The sequence below is a fragment of the Lissotriton helveticus genome, chromosome 5_1 (genome assembly GCF_964261635.1).
Source record: "Lissotriton helveticus chromosome 5_1, aLisHel1.1, whole genome shotgun sequence".
In the NCBI taxonomy this organism is placed as follows: domain Eukaryota; kingdom Metazoa; phylum Chordata; class Amphibia; order Caudata; family Salamandridae; genus Lissotriton; species Lissotriton helveticus.
This window is the reverse complement of record NC_136065.1, coordinates 172,177,221-172,199,248: the sequence shown is the minus strand read 5'-3', so window position 1 is coordinate 172,199,248 and position 22,028 is coordinate 172,177,221. Positions and strand designations below refer to the sequence as shown.

The following is a 22,028-nucleotide window of genomic DNA, read 5'->3' as shown; positions in this document are numbered from 1 at the left end:
TCAACACTGACGACACATCATATTTTCTCCAGCATGTTATGTTAATATCACTTACTATAGTGCACAATTCACCTCCATAGAGGTTCTGGGCGCTGTCGAAGAGGAAAAACAAAACAAAACAAAGCGCTGAGAATTAAAATAAGACTGTTTTAAGCAATTTCCTGAATTTACCATTATCAAGACAAGTCCGAATATAATAGGACAATGCATTCCAATAACACGGGCAAAGTAAGAAAAAGACCTACTGCAGCATCTTGTCAAGTGAACACGAGGGGCGATAAACAAGGCTTTGTCCTTAGAGTGCAAATTCCTAGCTGGACAATAATAGTTATATTTTTGACGTAGATCACTAGGGCCACTGCTCATTAATGACTTTGAGTGAGACAGCAGATTTTGAAAATTGGCCTTTTCTTAATAGGTAGCCAATGTAGGGCTCTGAAGAGATGCTCAGACGAGGAATCGGAAGGGAGATTGCGTTCAAGTCACTCAGCAGTATTTTGGACTACTAGCAATTTAGCAATTAAGCTCTAATTTGCAGATGCTAGTAAAGAATTGCTGTAGTCCAAATTGCTTATAATCAGAGCCTGAACAAGGGTTTTCCTAACAGAGACAGGAAGATAAGAAAAAGCTATCTTCAGCAGGTGCATCATGTTGAAACAACTACAGCTAGTGGCTATGACCTGGTCTTTCATAGACCAATCTGAGGGCCACAGTTGCTGTTCCTTCCCAAACAGCACGATCTCTGTTTTCTCTGTATTTAATTGCAGGCAGTGGGTGACCATCCAGTAAGCAATTGCTTTCAAGCCATTTGTGAACTGGACTTTGACAGTGTCCAGGTCTTCCTTAAAGGAAATGATGAGCTGAGTATCATCAGCATAAGATATAATATCAAATTCAAAGGTTCTAGCCATGGTAGCTACAGATTGCGATGGATCAAAGATCTGATTTTCCTCAAGATAAGGTGCGAGTAGAGTGTTTATTAAACTTTCCAGAGACTTGCCCAGGGTTGGGACAAATGAGGTTGGACTGTAATATGCTAGGGGGTATAGTTATCTTGTCTGCAGCAGGTTATGACAAGCAGTGCCTTGATCTTCTGTCAGATGAGAAGTTCTACAGGAAACTATCCATTGATCCCACCAAAAGGATCCCACCAAAAGGTTGCAGAGTGAAATAAAAATGATGATCGAAGAGGCGGAAGCTCACAACTGGCTCACTGGGTCACTACTGTTTTTACCGAGGGTAAGATCCTCCTGGTGGAGGCTGCATACCGAAACTAACCCGATGATTATGCACACACGTGTTCGAAGAGCGGAGAACCAAGATATACCGCTTACCACACTACCCAACACGTGCATGAGGGTTTTTATTTGGAGACACCGTTGTACGATCTCCTGCATACCCTGGTTCCCGCAGGACAAGTGATCCCTCCCCATCTGATTATTTACATATACAGAAAAACCAGCACATTTGGCAGGTCATGGGGCCCTCCAAACAGAGCGGAAAGAGATTTGTGAATTGAGTAGCTAAAGAGGCTAGAGGTGAATCACTGATGTAAAAATGTTGCAGAATAGTAGATTCTCGAAGAATCACTAACCTCTGTATTAAAAGGAGCTGGGGTCCTGGCAACATTTGAGCATGAACGGGCACAGATGGGTTTGCCTTTGGCGTGCCGGCGGCGCTCCCGCTGCGTGTCCTCTTTGACATCAGTCAAGTGATGCAGAGTTAAAAAGTGCTCAGTGCATTACAGCTTGACTGTGGGTATCAGCAGCATGTCCACATTTACATCAGCCTCTTCAGTGAGGCAGTAAGAAAACACTAGACTAATAACAGTTAAGAAGACGAGCAATGGCCATGCCACCAAACACTCACCAGGGAAAGAGGCAGCTAAAAGCTTTCTCCACAACAATCGGTCGGAGACCATGGCTGGCTGGAAAGTTGACGGCACAACATAAAGAAAAGGTACCCGGAACTTAAAAAAAGATTAAAAGCACAAATATTCCCAGGAAATATACAAATAGATGCAGGGTTAAAAAATGCTTAGGGCATGACGGCTTGCCTGTGGGTAGCGGCCATACATCTGAATGCTGTGGTGTGATACCGGAATATCTCAGTCAGACTAACGTGTGATGTAAATGTCTTGTTTTAAATATTGTATACAAAAATATCACTCAATTGGAGTCAATAATGAAAATCTATACCCCGATGGACAATAGTTTTGTAATTGATATTAAGGACACAATATTTATGTCGGGCGATATATGTCTGTGTACAATATTCTGAGATACAACTAAATGCCACCACTTCTGTCAGTTCTATCATGTTGCAGGAATTTTGGGGTGCAACTGGAGTCACTAGCATCCAAACCTATCTCAGTATCAAGGCTGCCTGACTGTCCGTTTCATCTAGCCATATGTGATGTTGAGCTATTACATCGTATAGCTGTCTTGTTCATGGTTACAGAATTACCTCCAAATGGCCTCTATGTGAACATCATCAGAGATTAATTGGCTATGATGGAACGGTAAAGCAGATTCATAAGCGACTGTAACTCTTTATTAAGGATGAGCACTTTCGGTCTGGTGAAAACAGGCATCTTAGCACCTCACACCTGGCTCTTTCCATCAGTCTCCTTGGGACAATCTCTTGTTGCTCACTTGTATTGTATTGTGCATCACTGGCACTGCACTTATAGGACTATCTTTTCTGTCACAAGGCATGTTACAAGATTTAGGTGAGTTTCGGACAAGGAGGCACGCCTGCCGATGCTAACTTATACCAATATGGGTAACAGCGACCCTGTGCCTATTTATAATCCATCTCGACAAACACTTCCTTTCCGACTCCAAGGTTTATCTACTGAACAAAGGTCTGTCATATGAGCCTTTAACTGTGCAAGATCCCATGTCAACTAAAAGAGTTACTTCAGTTCCTCCGTAAAATACGGCTAAAAATGTTCTTCACTGACGGTGAATCTAAAGAGAATATCAGTGGTTTTAAGAATAAGTCTAGTTTTTGTCCAGCCACTTTCCCCATGCCTACCCAATTACTGGCGTTTGAAAATTCCATTCTGAGGGGGATAGATGACCTCAATACTACGACATTTTATTTTAAACACAATAGCAGAAATCACAGTCATCCACCATTTTGCCATTAACAATTCTATCCTAATCAAACCAGTCAACAAAGGGGATGGGATAGTGGTTCTTGACAGTATAAAGTACGACCAAGAGATTCTGCGGCAGTTGAAGAATCCAGTACATTATTGGTTAATTACTGAACACTCCACTATAGATTTAGCTGGTAAAATTAAAGGAATCACGCAATGTGCTGGATGAGGAGTGGATTTGTCCAAAAGAGCACACATTTTGAAATAAAAAGGACCCTTGCATACCGGTAATCTATGTCCTTCCTAAAGTTCACAAACATTCCAAGGACCCTCCAGGTAGACCTATCATTTCTGTGTGCGGGTACCTTCTTGAGCCTTCAGCTCAATATATAGATATTTTTCTCAAATCTTTTGTATATACTACAAGAGCATATATGAGAGATTCTATGGATAGCATTAATAGGGTAGAGGGATCTATTTATGATAATTCCACCAAGGTTCTCATGACAGTTGACACAGAGGTATTATACACCAATATCCCTCAAGATGAGGGGATTGCTATCATGACAGAGATCCTTAATTCAAGGCCACCACCCCATAAGGTGCCCACAGAATTTGTATCTGAACTGGACGCATCAAGCCTCATTACGATGGCGGGCGGACTTTGTCTGCCCGCAACCGTAACGGAAAATGGGACCGACCGCCAGAGGAGCGGCGGTCCCACGAGGCCAATTAGGATGCGCCCGCCACACTGGCGGGCGCATTCTGGCCTTAAACATTGTGGCAGGCAGTGCTGTAAGCAGCACCCGCCGAAATGTTAAAGGGGCACGTTGTGCATTGCCATGCACAACGTGACAGGCACCGCACGGTGCCTGCCACCTTGTGTATGGCAATGAAGGGGGGTACCACAGGTACCCCACAAGTGCAGCTCCCCAGCCCCCCACCCCCTCGGGGGCCCGTAACGGGCCCCCAAATCAATTTCCCCCGGCCTTTCCATGGCGGAATCGCCGCCATGGAAAGGCCATGAAAAATGCACATAATAATATGGATGGTGGTGCCTGCTCAGCATCGCCACCATAATCTTTCCCAGATCCGAACGGCAGGCAGGGAAAAGCAGCAGACGGTCTTTCTGTTCGCCACAGTACCCCCTGCCATACTAATATGGCGGGGGTAAATCAGGTACCAATGGCAGGCAGATCGCCACTGCCGGGCCGGTGGTGACGATCCGCCCGCCATCATAATAGGCCCCCTTGTGTTTAAAAAATAATTTATTTTCTTTTAAAGGTAACTTGCTTTTACAAGTCAAAGGTGTAGCTATGGAATGTAGATTCGCCCCAGAAATAGCTAATCATAACATGTCCTTTTTTGAAGTACAGGGGATTTTTTGAGGCGGACAATCCTAACTAGCAACATATTAAACAACGGCATCATTATATAGATGACATCTCTGTGATTTGGACTGGACCCCAGATGCTGCTGTTAATGTTCTATGAATAGCTTTATCAGAGATCAGAAGATTTGATCTATTACATATAATTCTAGGAAAGTGAATTTTCTTGATTTGTTTCTAGAAGATAGTAATGATAAATTATTTGTCAGCTTATACACAAAACCTACAGATCGCAATACGCTATAAAATTTCTCAAGTAGCCACCCACGAAAACTTAAGGAGAATCTCCCTTATGGCCAATTTCTCTGCATCAGGAGGAACTGTACCAATAAGGAGGACTACTTTAAGAATCGCAATACTCTGGTTAACTAACCGAGTGATAGGGGCTACCCTAAGAAACTAGCAAAAGCATCTTTAAAAAGAGCTTGGTTCTCCCAGCTCGACACTCTTCTTGTACCTCAAAGCAAAACAGATACCAATCTCCTCACGTGTATTGAACATATAACTCTAAAGTCAATAAAGTATTATGGATAATTAAAAAATATTGGAAAATTCTGTCAAGTCTTGATTTTCTTAAACCTATGTTTTCTTTTTTTAAAGGAAAGAATCTACGACAACATCTGGTAAGAGCCACTAGGTCGATTGAGAAGGTTACGGATCTGCCCCAAATGTTAAGGTTTCCCTCGATAATTCGTCATTTTAGGTGTCGAAGCTTTTCTGCTTGCAAATTTTCAAATAATACAAAATGTGCAACACTAACTGGGATAGTGCATAAACAATCTAAATTTTCCAACTTCAACACAAGGAATGTTATTTACTATGTGAAATGCCCCTGTGGCAAAGAATACATAGGGCAGACAACACAACCTGTTGAGATTCGGATTCTCCAACACAGATTGCGTATTAGATGCCAGACGGAAGGTGCCCCTTTGGTGGACCATAGAAGAAAATGCATAATTCGGTCGATGACCTTAGTGGGTCAGCTATTTATGTGGTACAACATAACCCCAATGGAAGCTCAGTGACATCCTCCATGTTTAGGATAGAAACAAGAATGATCTCGAAAGGTCATACAGCCATTAAGGGTTTGAACGATTTTGATGAACTATGGTAACTGATATAAAACTGTACATGCTACTGTTAAAACGGTACATGCTAGAGTTCTGATATCTACTGTTGGTTGATCAAGTTTCCATTTGTGGCTCATGTATGTATTTTTAAAGGAACTACCTGACTTCACATGTCCTGTCGTTGGCAGATAGATGTCAAAGATGTGATATATAAAAACTGCGTTTGACTTTTTTTAAATCCCTTTTTGATTAGAAATGTTCATTAATGATCTTGTTTTTGGATGGGTACAGAAGTACAGGCATTGGGGAATATATTAAAACAAACATATTTTTTGTTGTTAAAATGTTGAATCCTAAGTGGTAATTAATGTTTCATTGAGGTTTAAATAAGTGCATGTAAATTGTTCCTCACAGCTTTCCGCTTATATTTTTGCAGGTATCTTTTGTGTCAATCACAACAATGTGTTTCATCTTTGTATGATGTGCATCACCTCCTCGTTGGATACTTCTGACTGTCATGGACCTCTTAGAAAATGGATGTTGCTGCCATGGGGTGTTATGCCCTGCAGTGATTCTTTATTTCCTGTCTCTGTCTCTCATCTCACTTCTATAGGTGCCCTCAATAAGTTGATTGTGCATGGTAATAAGAATGTGATGAAGCAACTCAGGCTGACAGATCCATCCTACATTTGGGTCCGTTTTCAAGAGGAAGTGTGTTATTTGGAGTTGCAACAGTCTCTCACCAGCATGATTCAAATTTTAAAAATTCTCTCTCTCCAGCTTGGGGTGTGTGCAGGGATCTTTAAGTGAGTCAAGCCATTTGTGGTGTGTGGAGTGAAATCACCTCTCTGTTAGATGGCTGAGTTGTGGCTTTGTGCATTTGGATGGGCCTGTTGCCTACTGAACATTTAAGGATTTTAATAGCATGAAGGATCCTCTTGATCCGCTTGTCTTGTCCTCCTGTCATATTTGATAACGGTAAAGTGATGTTGGTTTAGGCAAGAATGTCTTCTTGGACATAGGGGTCAATTTTATGGTATGGAAATGAAAGTTGTGATTGCGAAAGTTTGTAGAACAATCAATATCGCAGGTTGTACAAGTATTACTGGAACTACTCCCTAGAAATGTAAAAGACACTGGCTTTATAATTCCTACAGCTGGTTATCTCTTTCCTCGTCAGCCTGTGTGATTGGTTTTCAATATTAATTTTGTAGATCTGTGTGACTTGTCCAGTCTGACGCGGAAGGCTGTACCATGGTGCTGGAGTGATTCATATGCATTTTGTGCTTTTTGTCTAGGGTGAACAATGAGTTTATAATACAGTTGGGACCTTCAATGTCATCCTGTGTTTGGAATGCATAGAAGAGTCACCTAGTTTGGTAGCCCTGGATATTATGTTTGCATGCATAGGGCTGTAGCCACGAACATGGAGGGTTATGGTTTATGTACAAATTATGTTTGTTTCACTGAAGACGATTGGCTGAGCAATTCTTTACGGTTTAGTAAAGTATTTCGGTGTGTAATCACATTCAATGTGTATTGTATATCCAGTGCTTAATTTGTTACTGTATAAGTGCCGGAGGCCCGGCAGCACCGCTGCTGAATGTCATAGTAGCCGACTACCTAGACTGTCTAGTCTTTATTTCACCTCATGCCCCTTTCATCTACAAATATACCATCTCTGTCCCTATTGCACTATCATAGGTTCCTTTTCGCCCCAACTTTCTCCCTTTTCCACTTTTTCTGGCTCAAAGTCTGATAATTAAAAATAGGTCCCAGTCCCCATAATAAGAGTACTGGTGGACCCCTATCTGCACACAAATTAAGCACTGGGCATATCGATTTCAGTTTTATTGTAGATGTAAATCTTTTGATACTGGGCATCCTCATTTTGGTTTCATCTTGGGCTTAGTGTGGAAGGGTGTTTTGCTCAGTCAGTATGATACTGTTTCTCATCCTAAACAATCTGGCTTTGATATGTGAGTGGTGTTTGCAACAGTACTTCGGCAGCAGTTTTTCATTTACCTCTTTTCTCGATACAAAGAGATAAATTGTTGTCTACCGATTTCTGTTCAGCAATATCTTTTAGTGATCTACATTTTTACAGCCAATACAATTTCACACCTTACTTAGGGGGTGATTACGATGGCGGGCAGATCACCACCGTCCGGCCAGCGGTGGCGATCTGCCCGTCATCACAAACACATTTACCCCCCGCAATAATACCATGGCAGGGGGTACCGCGGCAGACGGAAAGTCCGTCCATCGCTTTTCTGCTGGTTCACGATTGCCGGGCGGGCGGAACATGGGCATAATATGGTGTGGGTGCCTGGAAGGCACTGCCATCCATATTATGATGCCTGCTGGTAAAGGCCTTTCCATGGCGCCGCCGCCATGGAAAGGCTGGCGGAAATTGCTTTGGGGGCCTGTTGCGGGCCCCTGGGAGGGAGGGGGGATGGGGGCTGCACTTGGGGGGTACCTATGGTAACCCCCTTCATTGCCATGCACAAGGTGGCAGGCACCGCGTGGTGCCTGCCACGATGTGCAAGGATCCAGTCTCATTGTGTGAACTTAATTGAATAAGTCCAAGTTAGTTTACTTCAATTTGATAATGAACACGAGATGCAGCAACAGAGCAGTAATGACTATAGATCTGTTAAAAAGGGGGTTAAAAATGGGGTTTCTGGTTGGCAGAGGTATGCACCCGGTCTAAGCAGGAACCACAATCCTAGTCAGGATAAGTAAGATACACACTAAAAGTTAACCTGTGTACACACTCTGGTAACTTGGCACAGAGCAGTCAGGCTAAACCTAAGAGGCAATGTGTAAAGCATTTGTGCAACACAACTCACAGTAACACAATGCACACACCACAAAGAGACTCCACACCAGGTAAGATTATGATTCTATAAATAAAACAAGACCAAAATGACAAAAATCCAAAAAGTAGATGTCGCGATATGGATTTGTAAACAATAAAAGTGTGTCTAGTGCTCAGAAGCAATAAGTGCCTACGGAGGTTATATGGACCTGCTGGAGCGGGACAAAGTCAAAATTTCAGACCGCCAGCGAAGGAGCGTAGGCTGGCTACAGGACCCAGGCTGGGGCTACTGAGAAAAGTGGAGACCAGTGGAGACAAGGATCTCCTCTACTGGCAGGATCTGGAATGAACTCCTCAGAGGTGCCGGTGGGTGGAGATAGCGGGCCCGGAGTGCGTGGCGGACGGCACCTCACCCGTAGAGCTGTGCATCAAGGAGAGCCACAAATGCCCACCTAGAAGTCCCTGAAGCAGCGCCCCAGCGAAAACACCAAAGGGAAATGTAGACGCCAGACGGGGGCTCTCAGCAGGGGGAAAATGTACAAGTGGCCCAGCACTAAAATGCTCCTTGCCTGACTTCAAGATGGTGCCTTGAGATGAGACAGGGGGATACCGAATGGCCACAACTCAATAGAGTCATTAAGAAAGGTCACACCTTCAGTGGGCATGAATTCTGGGCACTTTACCACACACCCAATCACAGCATTCTAAGACGAACAACATTTTAAATCCCACAGGATAGCAAACCGACCACACGAATGGAGCCAGAGGGGGAGTCACGGGTCGACATAGGGTAGGGGATGGAACCCCTGAGTATAGTGTGGAAATGTTGCGAGTCACGTGTACTATTTGGCTGCGCCAGCGCTCTGTGCAATTTTTTTAAATAACTCACTTCTTGATTTACTAGGAAGCTGTTTTTACTTGTGTCCTTGCTCGCCTCTTTGCCCTCGCCTCCCGCTCCGGCCCGTTCCACCGCAGCTGGTACTGTTTGTTGTGGAGGGCAGACCAGTGGAGAGTGACACGCCCCCAATTGAAATTGAACGCTACTTAAGACCCAGCCTAGGGACGCGTGGCTGAAGTGTTGCAAGTCGCGTGTACTATTTGGCTGCGCCAGCGCTGTGTGCAATTTGTTTAAATAACTCACTTCTTTATTTACTAGGAAGCTGTTTTTACTTGTGTCCTTGCTCGCCTCTTTGCCCTCGCCTCCCGCTCCGGCCCGTTCCACCGCAGCTGGTGCTGTTTGTTGTGGATGGAGGACCAGTGGAGAGTGACACGCCCCCAATTGAAATTGAACGCTACTTAAGACCCAGCCTAGGGACGCGCGGCTGAAGTGTTGCGAGTCGCGTGTACTATTTGGCTGCGCGAGCGCTCTGTGCAATTTTTTAAAATAACTCACTTCTTGATTTACTAGGAAGCTGTTTTTACTTGTGTCCTTGCTCGCCACTTTGCCCTCGCCTCCCGCTCCGGCCCCGTTCCACCGCAGCTGGTGCTGTTTGTTGTGGAGGGCGGACAAGTGGAGAGTGACACGCCGCTGCCATTCCTCCTTTGACCACACCCTCCTTAGTATCATGGGAATACAAAAACAGGCACTTACCCAGAACGCGCTGCGGATGTGCGCAGCGGGCGCGCCCGCGGCACGCCAAAGGCAAGCCCTTCTGCGCCTGTCCGCAACCGACCGGGACCAGGGGCCAGTCACTATACCCATCGTACCTCCTATACCTCCTGTGAGCTCCAAAAATTACAGGGCAACTGGTCCATCAGGCCCAATATCACGGCCGCTTTAAAAACAGAGGGAATTCTGAACCTTATTCACATACTCCCCAACCTCCAACTCCCGTGTAGCACTCCTTTGGGACTGCCGGCATCTACCGACCCCTGCTCCCAGGCCACAAGCCCTATGGCCATCGTTTATTTAAACACTCGCTCGATGGTAAAACACCAGCTTGATATCTTTCAAATGCTGGATTGAGACAAACCCGACATTTTACTTCTGTCAGAAACATGGCTTACCGCCGATTCCAACCCCGATATTCTGGCAGCAATACCTATGGGCTTCTACATACTCCATGCTAATAGGATATCGGGTAAACCGGGAGGTGGAGTGGCAGCCATCATTCAACACAAAAATAAATTTACCTCCCTTCAGACCAACGTTTTACCCCATGTCGACAGTTTTATTTTAAAATTCGACTCCCCCAAGTCCTCTTTCATCTGTGCTCTCTTTTATCGCCCCCCGGACCACATGCCTCTGTTTCCTCAACTTTTTGGCGAACTTATTTCACAATTAGTCATCAATCACACCAGGATTATTATCCTTGGCGACTTTAACTACTGGCCTGCTGACACACATGAGAGCCTCGCTTCGGTTGAGTTCACGGACTGTCTACAGGGCATGTGCAAAAGCCCACCCACGCTAAAGGGCATACCTTAGACCAAGTCTGGACCTCTAACCTAGAAATTACTCCACCTCTAGTCTCTCCCTGTACATGGTCTGATCACCATCGTATCTCCTTTAACATAACTGATACTCCCTTTACCATGTCACCCCCTATCAGCAATCTTATGGCTAGGAATTGGAAACTAGCTAATTTAGATGAATTCCATGCTTTTCTAACTACTACCCTCCCCCAAGAAGAAAAACAGGCCCCCCTCTCCCTTCAAGCCTCTAATCTCGACAGCTGGCTAGAAGCAGCCAGCAACAAGGTAGCCCCCTTGAGAAAAATCTCACTTAAACACCCCCATGATGCCCAACACTGGTTCTCTGACGCCCTAAAAAGGGAAAAATTAGTACTTAGGCAGGCTGAACGCCGTTGGCGCAGAGCCTATGCTCCGGAGGAGAGAGCAGCATAGGTCGCCTTACAAAAAAGCTATAAAGTTTCCATTGTTAAGGCTAAATCAGCCTATTTCTCCCCGAAAATCACCAACTCATCTGCGAAGGCCAAGGATATCTTCTCGATTGTCAACGAGCTTGCTCAACCTGATAGGGTCACCCAAAAATCTATACTCTCACAAATACTATGCGACTCTCTAAATTCGTTCTTCATAGACAAAATTATCTCTATCAAAAATAATATCCCTACCCCCACTTCCCCCTCCACCCTTCCTGCTACTTGTAAAAACCCTTCCACGCTCGACCTCATCCCTCTGATCTCCAGAGAATAATTTCTGACACTCCTAAACAGAGTGGGATCCGGCTCCCCCAATGAACGTTGCCATCCCCCACATCCTGAAAGAGGGTTTTACCACCTGCCCGGACCCGCCATTGTCGCTCCTCAATAACTCTCTTAAGACGGGCGTTGTTCCAGACACCTTTAAATGCGCCACAGTTGTTCCCATACTAAAAAAGCCCAATGCAGATCCCGCGGTGCTAAGCAATTTTCGTCCCATCTCTTTGCTTCCCTACCTCAGTAAAATCCTGGAGGCCCATGTCACAAACTGCTTCAGTTCAATTCATTGAGCATACTCAATTCCTTGATCCCCGGCAAGCGGGCTTTAGGCCTACTCACTCCACTGAATCCGTCATCTTGGCAGTGATGGACGAACTCAGGAATGGAGCTGACAATAACATCTCTCAGGCCCTAGTGCTCCTGGATCTCTCGGCGGCGTTTGACACGGTCGATCATGAACTCCTGATCGAGTGTGTCGGCAACGCCGGCATCCAGGGCATGGCCCTAAAATGGGTCATCTCCTTCCTTGACGGGCACTCCCAGGCAGTGGCCTAAATAATTTCTCAGCAAAAAGTACCAGCCTCACCTGTGGGGTTCCCCAGGGCTCGGCCCTCTTGCCCCTATTTTTTAACTTATATATGCAACCTCTGATCATGTCTTTACGTAACAGCTCTGCCACAATCTTCAATTATGCTGACGACCTCCAGCTGGTTTTTAACTTTGACTCCTCTGACACTTCCATCACTGACTTTCAAACCACCATGACCTTTATCAGTGAATGGATGTACCACAGTCAACTTAAACTCAACCCCGATAAAACCTAGCTGGTTTTAATCGGAGGTTCCGTCAACCCCTGGAATCCCAGCTTCTGGCCGTCTTCATTAGGCCCCACTCCTAACCCAGTCAACTCTGTAAAGAGCCTCAGAGTAATCATCTGTAGCGACCTATCGCTTAAGCCCCAAATCAATGCAGTAGTTTCCTCCTGCTTTTTTCACCTCCGCAGAATCCGCAAAATCTCCAAATTCCTTACCAAGGTAGCCCTCATCCTTGTTATCATGGCCCTTGTCACCTCCCGCATCGACTACGCGAACGCCCTGTATGTCGGTATCCCGGCATACCAACTCCATCGCCTGCAACTCGTACAAAATCAGGCAGCTAGGCTCATCTTTCGCCAACCCAGACACCAACACGTTAGTCCCCTCATGAAGAGCCTGCATTGGCTACCTGTAGCCAAACGCTGTCTCTTCAAACTTGGCTGTGCCATATTTAAAGCTCTCACAGACCAATCCCCTGCCTTCATCTCTTCCCGGATTCAGCGCTACACTCCGTCACGCGAGCTCCATTCCTCCCATCTTCACTTGCTCACCATTCCCACCTTCAGACAGAAAAAGCATGGAGGTCTGAGATTTTCCTCCTTAGCCCCCGTTTCTGGAACTCCCTCCCTAACGAGCTCCGACTGGCCACATGCTACACTAAGTTCAGAACTTTCCTGAAAACTCTTTTATTCTCTCAAGCATATCAATAAGTACCCTTCGTCTCAGCTCTTCTTCTCTCAGCGCCATGAAACCGCCTGGTGTAAGCGCGCTTAAGAAATATTTTTAACATAACATAGCATTGAGCAACAAAAGAGGGGCCGCCTTTCATGATGAGTGTAGGGGGAAGATGAAACTATGCACGCCGCAGACACCTGGGAACAAGCCACAGGCAACAACATGAGCCTTCCTAAGAGGACACTAAACTGATATCGAGAGATAATCAATCAAGAGACAATTCTGAAGACTTCGGAACTGTCCCCTCCATTCTAAATCAGTTTTACCACACAATACACCATTATCCCTAAAGTTACCACCGTGGTGTGTGCCCTTTACCAAAGCAGTCCTTTCTTCTCTTGTTGGGGAGGGATCCAGCCTTTATTCCCTGGAGTCTCAGAGACACCCCATAGAGAGTCCACAGCGTCAAGGGAGGCACACACAACGGTGGTGTGGGAATGGCACCCCTTGCCTAAGCACTCCCTCTCCCCTTGTTGGGGAAGGATCCAGTATTTATGCCCTGGAGTCTGAGCGACCCCTCCGAGAGAGTCCACAGCGTAAAAGGAGCCACACACAGTGGAGTTGTGGTAATGACACCATTTCCACTGGGATCACAGTACTCTGGACGTTGGACACTGTTTTCTCTCGTCTACCGGTTGCGTTTCCTTCACCCCCACCTCTTTCCCTCTTTCATTCTTTGTGTACCTCCCCAGCTCCTATCCTCTCTCCCCTGAATCTCTCCCCTTGCATGCTTTTTCCCTTACGTATATGTTTTCAACACATGTAACTATGCTCCAGGAACATGTAACTATGCTCTGACACTGTGTAACTTGTAACTGGTAACTATGCTCTGAAATAATGTTCGTCCTCATGTAAAGATACCTCCGGGTCTAGCCAGCGCTATATAAAACTTTTCAAATAAATAAAACAAATAAAATAAATAAAGTACCTGATGCCGGATTTCTCCACGCAGGTGAGGAGATGCTTTGTGTCCGTTAATCGATAATAAAAAAAAGTGTGTCCTTGTGATGCTAATAACCAGCTGCCTTGTTTAGGGCTGAGCAGTGATTTAATTTTCACTGATTTCTGGAGGAAGTACCGCATCCAAAGTATAATTCCTGAGGTAATGTCTTCCACTATTCGTCTAGAGGTTTCTCCTCCATATTAGCTCTTCCTCCAGCCTTCACAGGATTTTCCATTACAAGTCATTTCAAATTAAAGTCACACTTCTTTTTGATCCAAGACTCTTAGTAGTTTACTGTGCATCCTAGAGCTCTTGGTTCTAATCCTTGTTTTGGCCCTTGATCAAAAACATGTGATTCTGGTCCTACCTCTACCTTTGCCTTAGCCTTAAATGGCAGATTTGTGTATGGTAATGCACTGAGGCTTAGTCTAAAAACCAATTGTGGTGTTTGTAATCTGGTTTCAACCAAACCCCCCTACATATATTAAAGTTCTATGGGCAGTACCAAATGTTTGAGATGGTCATGTTCCAATACAAATGTTCTTTGAAATTCTCTCTTTGCTCCTTGGGTTTTGACCATATGAAACACCTAATATAAATAACAATAAACTGTATAGAATACTAAATGGAATCCTATGCAGTAATACTTCATATAGATTACCTAATCTCTCATTCTAAAACTTAAGCCCTTCGTAATACAAAAAAGGAAGTGGAGGTACCTCTTTTGGAATACCACAGTCCCAAGTGCCTTCATATTTGCTGCCATTGGGGAAATGTAAAGTTCCTTGGCCGTGAAACATTCCATCTTTCATCTCACCTTCGTATCTTGTTTCAGTTGGGAGAGTGTATGTGCCTTTTCCCTCCATTCTGCAAAAACAAATGTTTGATGTTTATTGCACATAAACCTGTTCAAGATTTGAAATGTACTTACATAGAAGTTCCTACAATGCCACAGAAATCCCCAATACTTTATTGTATTGTGATATCTCACTTTGAGTCATGAACAAAGAGACTGAGAAACTACTGGCTACCCTTCATCCCAATCAAGCCAAATGAAATGTAAGAAGGGATTTTAAAATTAGCTTAAATGGTAAGGAACTGGTTTTTTTAGTGTTATGCTACTTTGAGACCCAATGAGGTGTGATAACTAGGGGGTCTATTAGGATGGCGGGCAGATCGCCCCCGCCAGGCTGGCGGTAGTCACCGCTGGCCCGGCAGGGGCGGTCCATCCACCATCCACACCTAAAAGAACCCCCGTCATATTTGGATGGCTGGGGAGTCCGCGTCGGACGGAAGATCGTCCGCCGGTTTTCTGCCGGTCGACTCGTCGACCGGTTGGAAAACATGCATAACATGGTGGCGGTGTCTGCAAGACACCACCATCCATATTATGATGCAGGTGGCAATTGGCCTTTCCATGGCAGAGACTCCTCCATAGGAAGGTTTGCGGTCTTGGGGGGCACCTATCGTACTCCCCTACATTTGCATGCACAAGGTGGCAGAGACCGCACGGTGCCTGTCATCTTGTGCATGCAAATGCACAACTTGCATTCCCAGCATTAGGTGGGCGGTGCTGTGGGCACCGCCCATCACAATGCTGGGTATGGGGGATGCCACCGCCACTGTGGCAGTGGATCCTAATTGCAGGTGCAGGTCCGCCGCACCCCTGGAGGACGGTCCCGCATACCGTTACGGTGGCGGGCGGACGCCCGCCATGGTAATGATGCCCCTATTCATTTCTCAAAATAGATTGTTTTTGATCATTTGTTTTATATTTAATGAATGCTACTGGCTACCCTCCATCCCATTCAAGCCAAATGAAATGTAAGAAGGGATTTTAAAATTAGCTTAAACGGTAAGGGACTGTTTTTTTTTAGTATTATGCTACTTTGAGACCCAATGAGGTGTGATAACTAGGGGGCCATTAGGATGGCGGGCGGATCATCACCGCCGGACCGGCGGTAGTCACCTTTGGCCCAGCAGGGGCGATCTGTCCGCCATCCACACCTAAATGAACCCCCGTCATATTAGAATGGCTGGGGGGTCCGCGGCCGACGGAAGACCGTCCGCCATACAACTCGTCGACCGGGCGGAAAACATGCATAACATGGTGGCGGTGTCTGCAAGACACTGCCATCCATATTATGATGCAGGCCGCAATTGGCCTTTCCATGGCGGAGACTCCGCCATAGAAAGGCATGCAGTCTTTTCTTGGGGGGGGGGGGCGTTGCGAGCCCCCATGGGGTTGGGGTGGCTGGGTGGCTGCACTTGGAGGGTACCTTTCGTACCCCTACAATTGCATTCATAAGGTGGCAGGCACCACGCAGTGCCTGTCACCTTGTGCATGCTAATGCACAACCTGCATTTCCAGCATCGTGGTGGGCGGTGCTGTGGGCACCGCCCGCCACAATGCTGGGAATGGGGGATGCATCCTAATTGCAGGTGCGGGACCGCCGCACCCCTGGCGTATGGTCCCGCATACAAATACAGTGGCGGGCGGACGCCCGCCATGCTAATGATGCCCCTAGACATTTCTCAAAATAGATTGTTTTTGATAATTTGTTTAATATTTCTTGAATACGGCTGGCTAGTTCTTCAAGATCAATGTCAATTGGTGGATCGCAGGGGTATAGAGTAGGACTGCAGTTTCAAATGTACAAAGTGAGGAAATTCCTAGGTCAGGCCTGCCCTTATATGTCTATCACTGTTGATTGCTTTAGAAAGGCTGATGAAATACAGGTAAAGCGAGCTCACACTTGATTGTGTCCATGTGGTGAGTGCTCCTGCCTGGCGACACAACCAGTGCTACTTGATGTGAAAAGCACCAAGCATCACAAAGGAGGAGCAGCCTGAGAAGGATACTTTATAGGAAAATCAACCCAAACTAGTTCTGAAGTTTGAGACAGTGGATTGAAGTCCTGTCTAGAAAATATGGTTCACTGATACCCATACACAAATATTGATGCAGAAATGTCGATGTCAAAAATATTGACAACCTATGTTTAAAATTGTAAGTACAAAAATATTGACGTATGAAATATAGATGTACAAAATATACATTTTTTAATTTAAATAAAAATGTATGTTAAATATACTAAAAAAATAAAATAAACTTTAAAAAAATTATTTATATTTAATATACATTTTAGCAAATATAATAAAAGTTGTTTAATTAAAAAATATGTAAGCATACATATATAAAATGTAATATATATATATATATATATATATATATATATATATATATATATATATGTATATATACGCATATCTATTTCCTTTAAAACAAGGAATGTATTTTATAATTTTATAATTATATAAAAATTTACAAATAATATATACATGGCTTAGAATCTAATAAAAAATATTATTTTATCAATTAAAACATTAAAATATTTATTAGTCTTTAAAATAAAATGTTGCACTCCACTGAGTGCAACAGTAGGGAAAGTGTTGGATAGCGGAGGGGTAAAAATGACTGTTCCTATTCCAGTGAGTGCAATAGTAGGGAAAGTGATGGATAGCGGAGGGGTAAAACTTGATATTCCCACTTCAATGGGTGCAACAGTAGGGAAAGTGTTGGATAGCGGAGGGGGTAAAACTTAATATTCCCACTCCAATGGGTGCTGCAGCAGGGAAAATGTTGGATAGCAGAGGGGTACAAGTTACTATTCCCACTCCAGTGGGTGCAACAGTAGGAACCGTGTTGGATAGCGGAGGGATAAAATTACTATTCCCACTCCAGTGGGTGCAACAGTAGGGAAAGTGTTAGATAGCTGAGGTGTTAAAATTAATATTTCCACTGGAGTCAGTTCAAAATTAAAAACAAACAACACAAACGTTTTTAAAAAACAAAAAAATAAAACATATATTAAAGTTTTTAATATTACAAAAGATAGAAACAGATTAGAAGGTTAAAAGATCTAAGAAATACCTATAAATATTATTCTAAAAAAATCAAAAATAATTCAAAAACAAAAAACTATTTATAAGTTTTTTATAAACAAAACATTATTACATAAATGTAATATTTGTTATTTCCTACCCTGTAACACCACACAATTCAGTACTCACATTTAAATATTTTCAAAAATGTACCTCAATAATTAACATAATTAATTATCTAGTAATCATAATTATTTGTTTTTTTATAAATAAAAATGAATTTACTACCCAAACCTTACCCCTATAAACCAAACACACACACACAAAATAACAATAAGCACTTACCATGAATATTTATCAATTGATAAACTAACATTATTAATCAAATAATTATTCATTAAATAAACATAAATTACTTTCCACCCTCTACCCCAATAAATACCACAACCCACACCTAAAAATCATCACACAATTTCCATAACTGACTTTACATTAATAAATTAATATCAATTAACAACTTAATTAATTTAAAATAATGGAACCGAGACCAGTAGGATTTCCATGTAGGTTTATTGTAGATATTGTAGATCAGGAGTCACAACATGGAGTAGTAGAGAATTAGATGTAGAATAGGTCTTCTCTACCGAGCAATCCCTACCAGGAGCAGCTTCCTTGCTGCTCAGCCCATCCTCTCAACCGACACTCTTGAAGTTACAAGTAAGCAAGTACATAGAAAGTGAGCCCCACCAGGAGCAGCCTATATGCTGCTCAGCCCATAGGCCAACTGACTCAAACCATTCCAGCATTCTAACTTCTAACATTCTAACACACACACATCCTGGCTGAGCAGCATACTACAACATTACAAAATTGACAAATTTTGATTTTAAATAATTAGCATTAATTAACAAACAATTATTAATTAATTATAAATAAATGACTTCCTACCCTATTCCCCTATAAACCCTACCACCTACTCCTAAAAGAATTGCACAATTAACATAATTAATGACAAATTAACAAATTAATATTATTTAACAACCAATTAATAAATATTTAATACTGAATAAACTCCAACAATTAACACTATCAAATATACATCCAATAAATATTATTAAATAAAAATTGTTAATACTTTTAATATAAGTAAATTACTTCCCACCCTATCAATCCACATCCTGCTCCTAAAAAAAGACACAATTAACATAATTGCCAATTATTTAATTAATAATAATTAACAGACAATTAATAAAGAATTAATAATAAATGAATTCCCAAAGTAAGCACTATAAAATTTAAATTAAACAAATACTAATATATAAAAATGTATAATTAATGTATTATAATTAAAGTATTTCCCACCCTATTCCCCTATAAACACACAGCATGCTCCTAAAAACATGACACAATTAACATAACTGCCAATTCATTATTTAAAAATAATTAACCAATGAATAAATAATTAATATTAAATTAATTCCCACAATTAACACTATAAAATCTTACTTAATTAATACTAAAACATAAAAAATAACCATTAATATATTATAATTAAATTACTTCCCAACCTATTCCCCTATAAACCCACAACCCGCTACAGAACGTAAAAAAGCAAAATGTAATTAAGATAAAATTAATAACTACTAAAAATGTAACATATATATATTACAAAACAAAACAAATTCTTACACAAAAAATAGATCACATACTTTTAAAATACATACTAAAATACATAACACTAATTAAAACATCGATATTTTAAACAACTATATTTTTGCAAGCGATATTGGCAACTTCGGTATTTCCAAAAACGGAATTTTTCTTACTTGCAAGTTACTATTCTTGACCACGATATTCTTCCTGTTGATATTGCTGTATCAAGATATTTAAAACTCGATATTTGTGTATGTCGACACTTTAAACTCAATATTCTGTCTGTGCACCAGGAAATACATATAAAAATGGGATTTAACATACCCCGCTTTGTTTCAGCCCCAAGTTCCCCTTGACCAAGGAAGGGAGAGCTTCACAGAGTACTGCAGGAGCTGCTGTGCAACCAGGGCTATTGTATACCTGGCAGCCAGTTTCCCAGCGGAGAGGCGACATCAGCTGAACTCTATATTTTCTGCTGAAGAAGCTGAAGGTCTATCTGGTGCCTAGAAGCCTACTTGTCTCCTGGGAGAGAGGAAAGGAGGGTGCCTTGCCCTGCAGGAGAGACTGTCAAGGAGATGTCCAGCATGTTCCTGGTGTGTGGCGCACCAATAGAAAGCAGATCAATCAAAGAATAAAGCCAGGAACTACCTGTTCTTAACGTGAGTACACCTGGTGCAGTTCCTACTTGAGAACTATCCTGAAAACTGCAATAAAATCAAGCTTGGCTATAAGCCACTGTGGGCAGTGATCTAGTGCTGCTGCTGCCATCACCAGAAGTTCAATAAGGCACTTTGCTGCTATGAGCTGTATTAGCATGGGAGACCATAACTGAACCTTGCCTCTGTGAGTTTGATCAGCCAGGGAGGCCATAACTATTCCTCCCTTTTTGTGAGCGTCATTGGTCTGGGAGGCTGCAACTGCTGAAGGATCCATTCCATGGTACGGGACCAGCTGTGCTGAACTCAGCACATGCTGTGAGCAACAAAGAAAAGCTACCACAAAGACAAAAGGCTGTGACAAGCATTGCATCATGAAGTTTCAACACAAAAGGACGAAACATAATCCTGAGCAGAGACTTCACAATTTCTACCCAAAGTAAATATAGGTAAGAACAGGTGACTGAGTTATATTCAAATGACATAATTCTGCTTTATGGAATGTCTTAATAATAAAGTAAATTTCCTGGATCTTGTGCTGTCAGATTTCAACAAGTCATGTCATTGAGAGCACTCTTCTTGCACTATGGAATGCCACTCAATATTCAGTAGATGAAAATGTCTTTCGTGTGAAGTTCCGCACAAATTTAGAATAGAACTCAGCAAGTCCTAGGAACGACCTAACATCCTCCTCCCATGTAGGAGCAGGAGCATCTCTAATGGATTCAATGATTCCCCGCTTAGGAAAATTCCCTTTCTCACTAACTTCATGTCCAAAATATGACACTGACTACTTGCAAAACTTACATTTTCCTAAATCAGCGGTTAACCCAAATAGTTTGAGTTTCTCCAGGACCTTATACAAATTACCATCATGAGCTTCCTTGTACCAACCCATGATGAAAATATCACCCTGGAAGTAAACTACCTTGTCCTTTAGCATTTGGGAAATCAACCTCTGAAAAACTGCAGCGGTTGATGGCAACCCAAAAGGTATGCAGACAAACCTAAAATAACCCATGGGTGTGATAAAGATGGTTAAATTCCTATTCTCAAGATGGAGCATCACCTGGTGGTATGCCAAGGTCAGGTCAATAGTGGAAAACCGCTTGAATCCTTAGTCATCGCTAGTAATTCACTGATCCTTGGCTAAGGGAAATTTATCAACAACAGTTTTTTTATTGAAATGTCTCAGATAAATGTACAGCCTAATCCTCCCTTTTGCCCTCCTGGCCACCACCAAAGGTGCTACCAACTCAGCACTCTCCACAGGTTCAAAACTACCCTTTATTTGCAATGTTTTCAGTTCACAAACAACTTCATCTTTGACACTCAACGGTATGATCCTAACCTTGTGACACTTAGGAATGGCATCCTCTTTTAGCACAATTCAATGTACAATTCTTCAACCTCCCTACTTCACCAGAGAATACTTCAGGAAAATCCTCCTTCAATTTTCTTACCATAGTCTGCTCTCATTCTTCAAGTATAGGTACTTGATAAGCACTGTTCGGATTCAATAAGATATCCAAAGCTCTTTGATCTACGAATCCCAAAACAGAGGGTCTCACGTCTGCACCATACAACTTGCTCAATGTTTAATAGTCTCTACCCTAACATAGGGATATTCTCTTCCATGAAAGTAAAAGGATGTATATTCGTTTCACTACATTGGACTCCCAAAACTTGCAAATTGTACCCTTCACACATCCTTATTGATGATGGTATAAGGCAACCAGAATCTGCTACAATAGCAATGCTTACAACCCCAATAGTCATGTTGCACACTG

The 22,028-nt window shown here is 42.8% G+C and overlaps 1 protein-coding gene across 4 annotated transcripts in view; it reads right to left on the bottom strand.

The window, feature by feature from the left end:
* MORN5 (MORN repeat containing 5) overlaps positions 1-22,028 on the bottom strand; it is a 132,596-nt gene that overhangs the window by 76,167 nt on the left and 34,401 nt on the right. For all 4 annotated transcript variants that reach the window (XM_078640837.1, XM_078640839.1, XM_078640838.1 and 1 more), the window contains one exon: positions 14,764-14,911. In XM_078640837.1, coding sequence (XP_078496963.1) covers positions 14,764-14,911 — 148 coding nt within the window. The remainder of the gene's footprint in view (positions 1-14,763; positions 14,912-22,028) is intronic.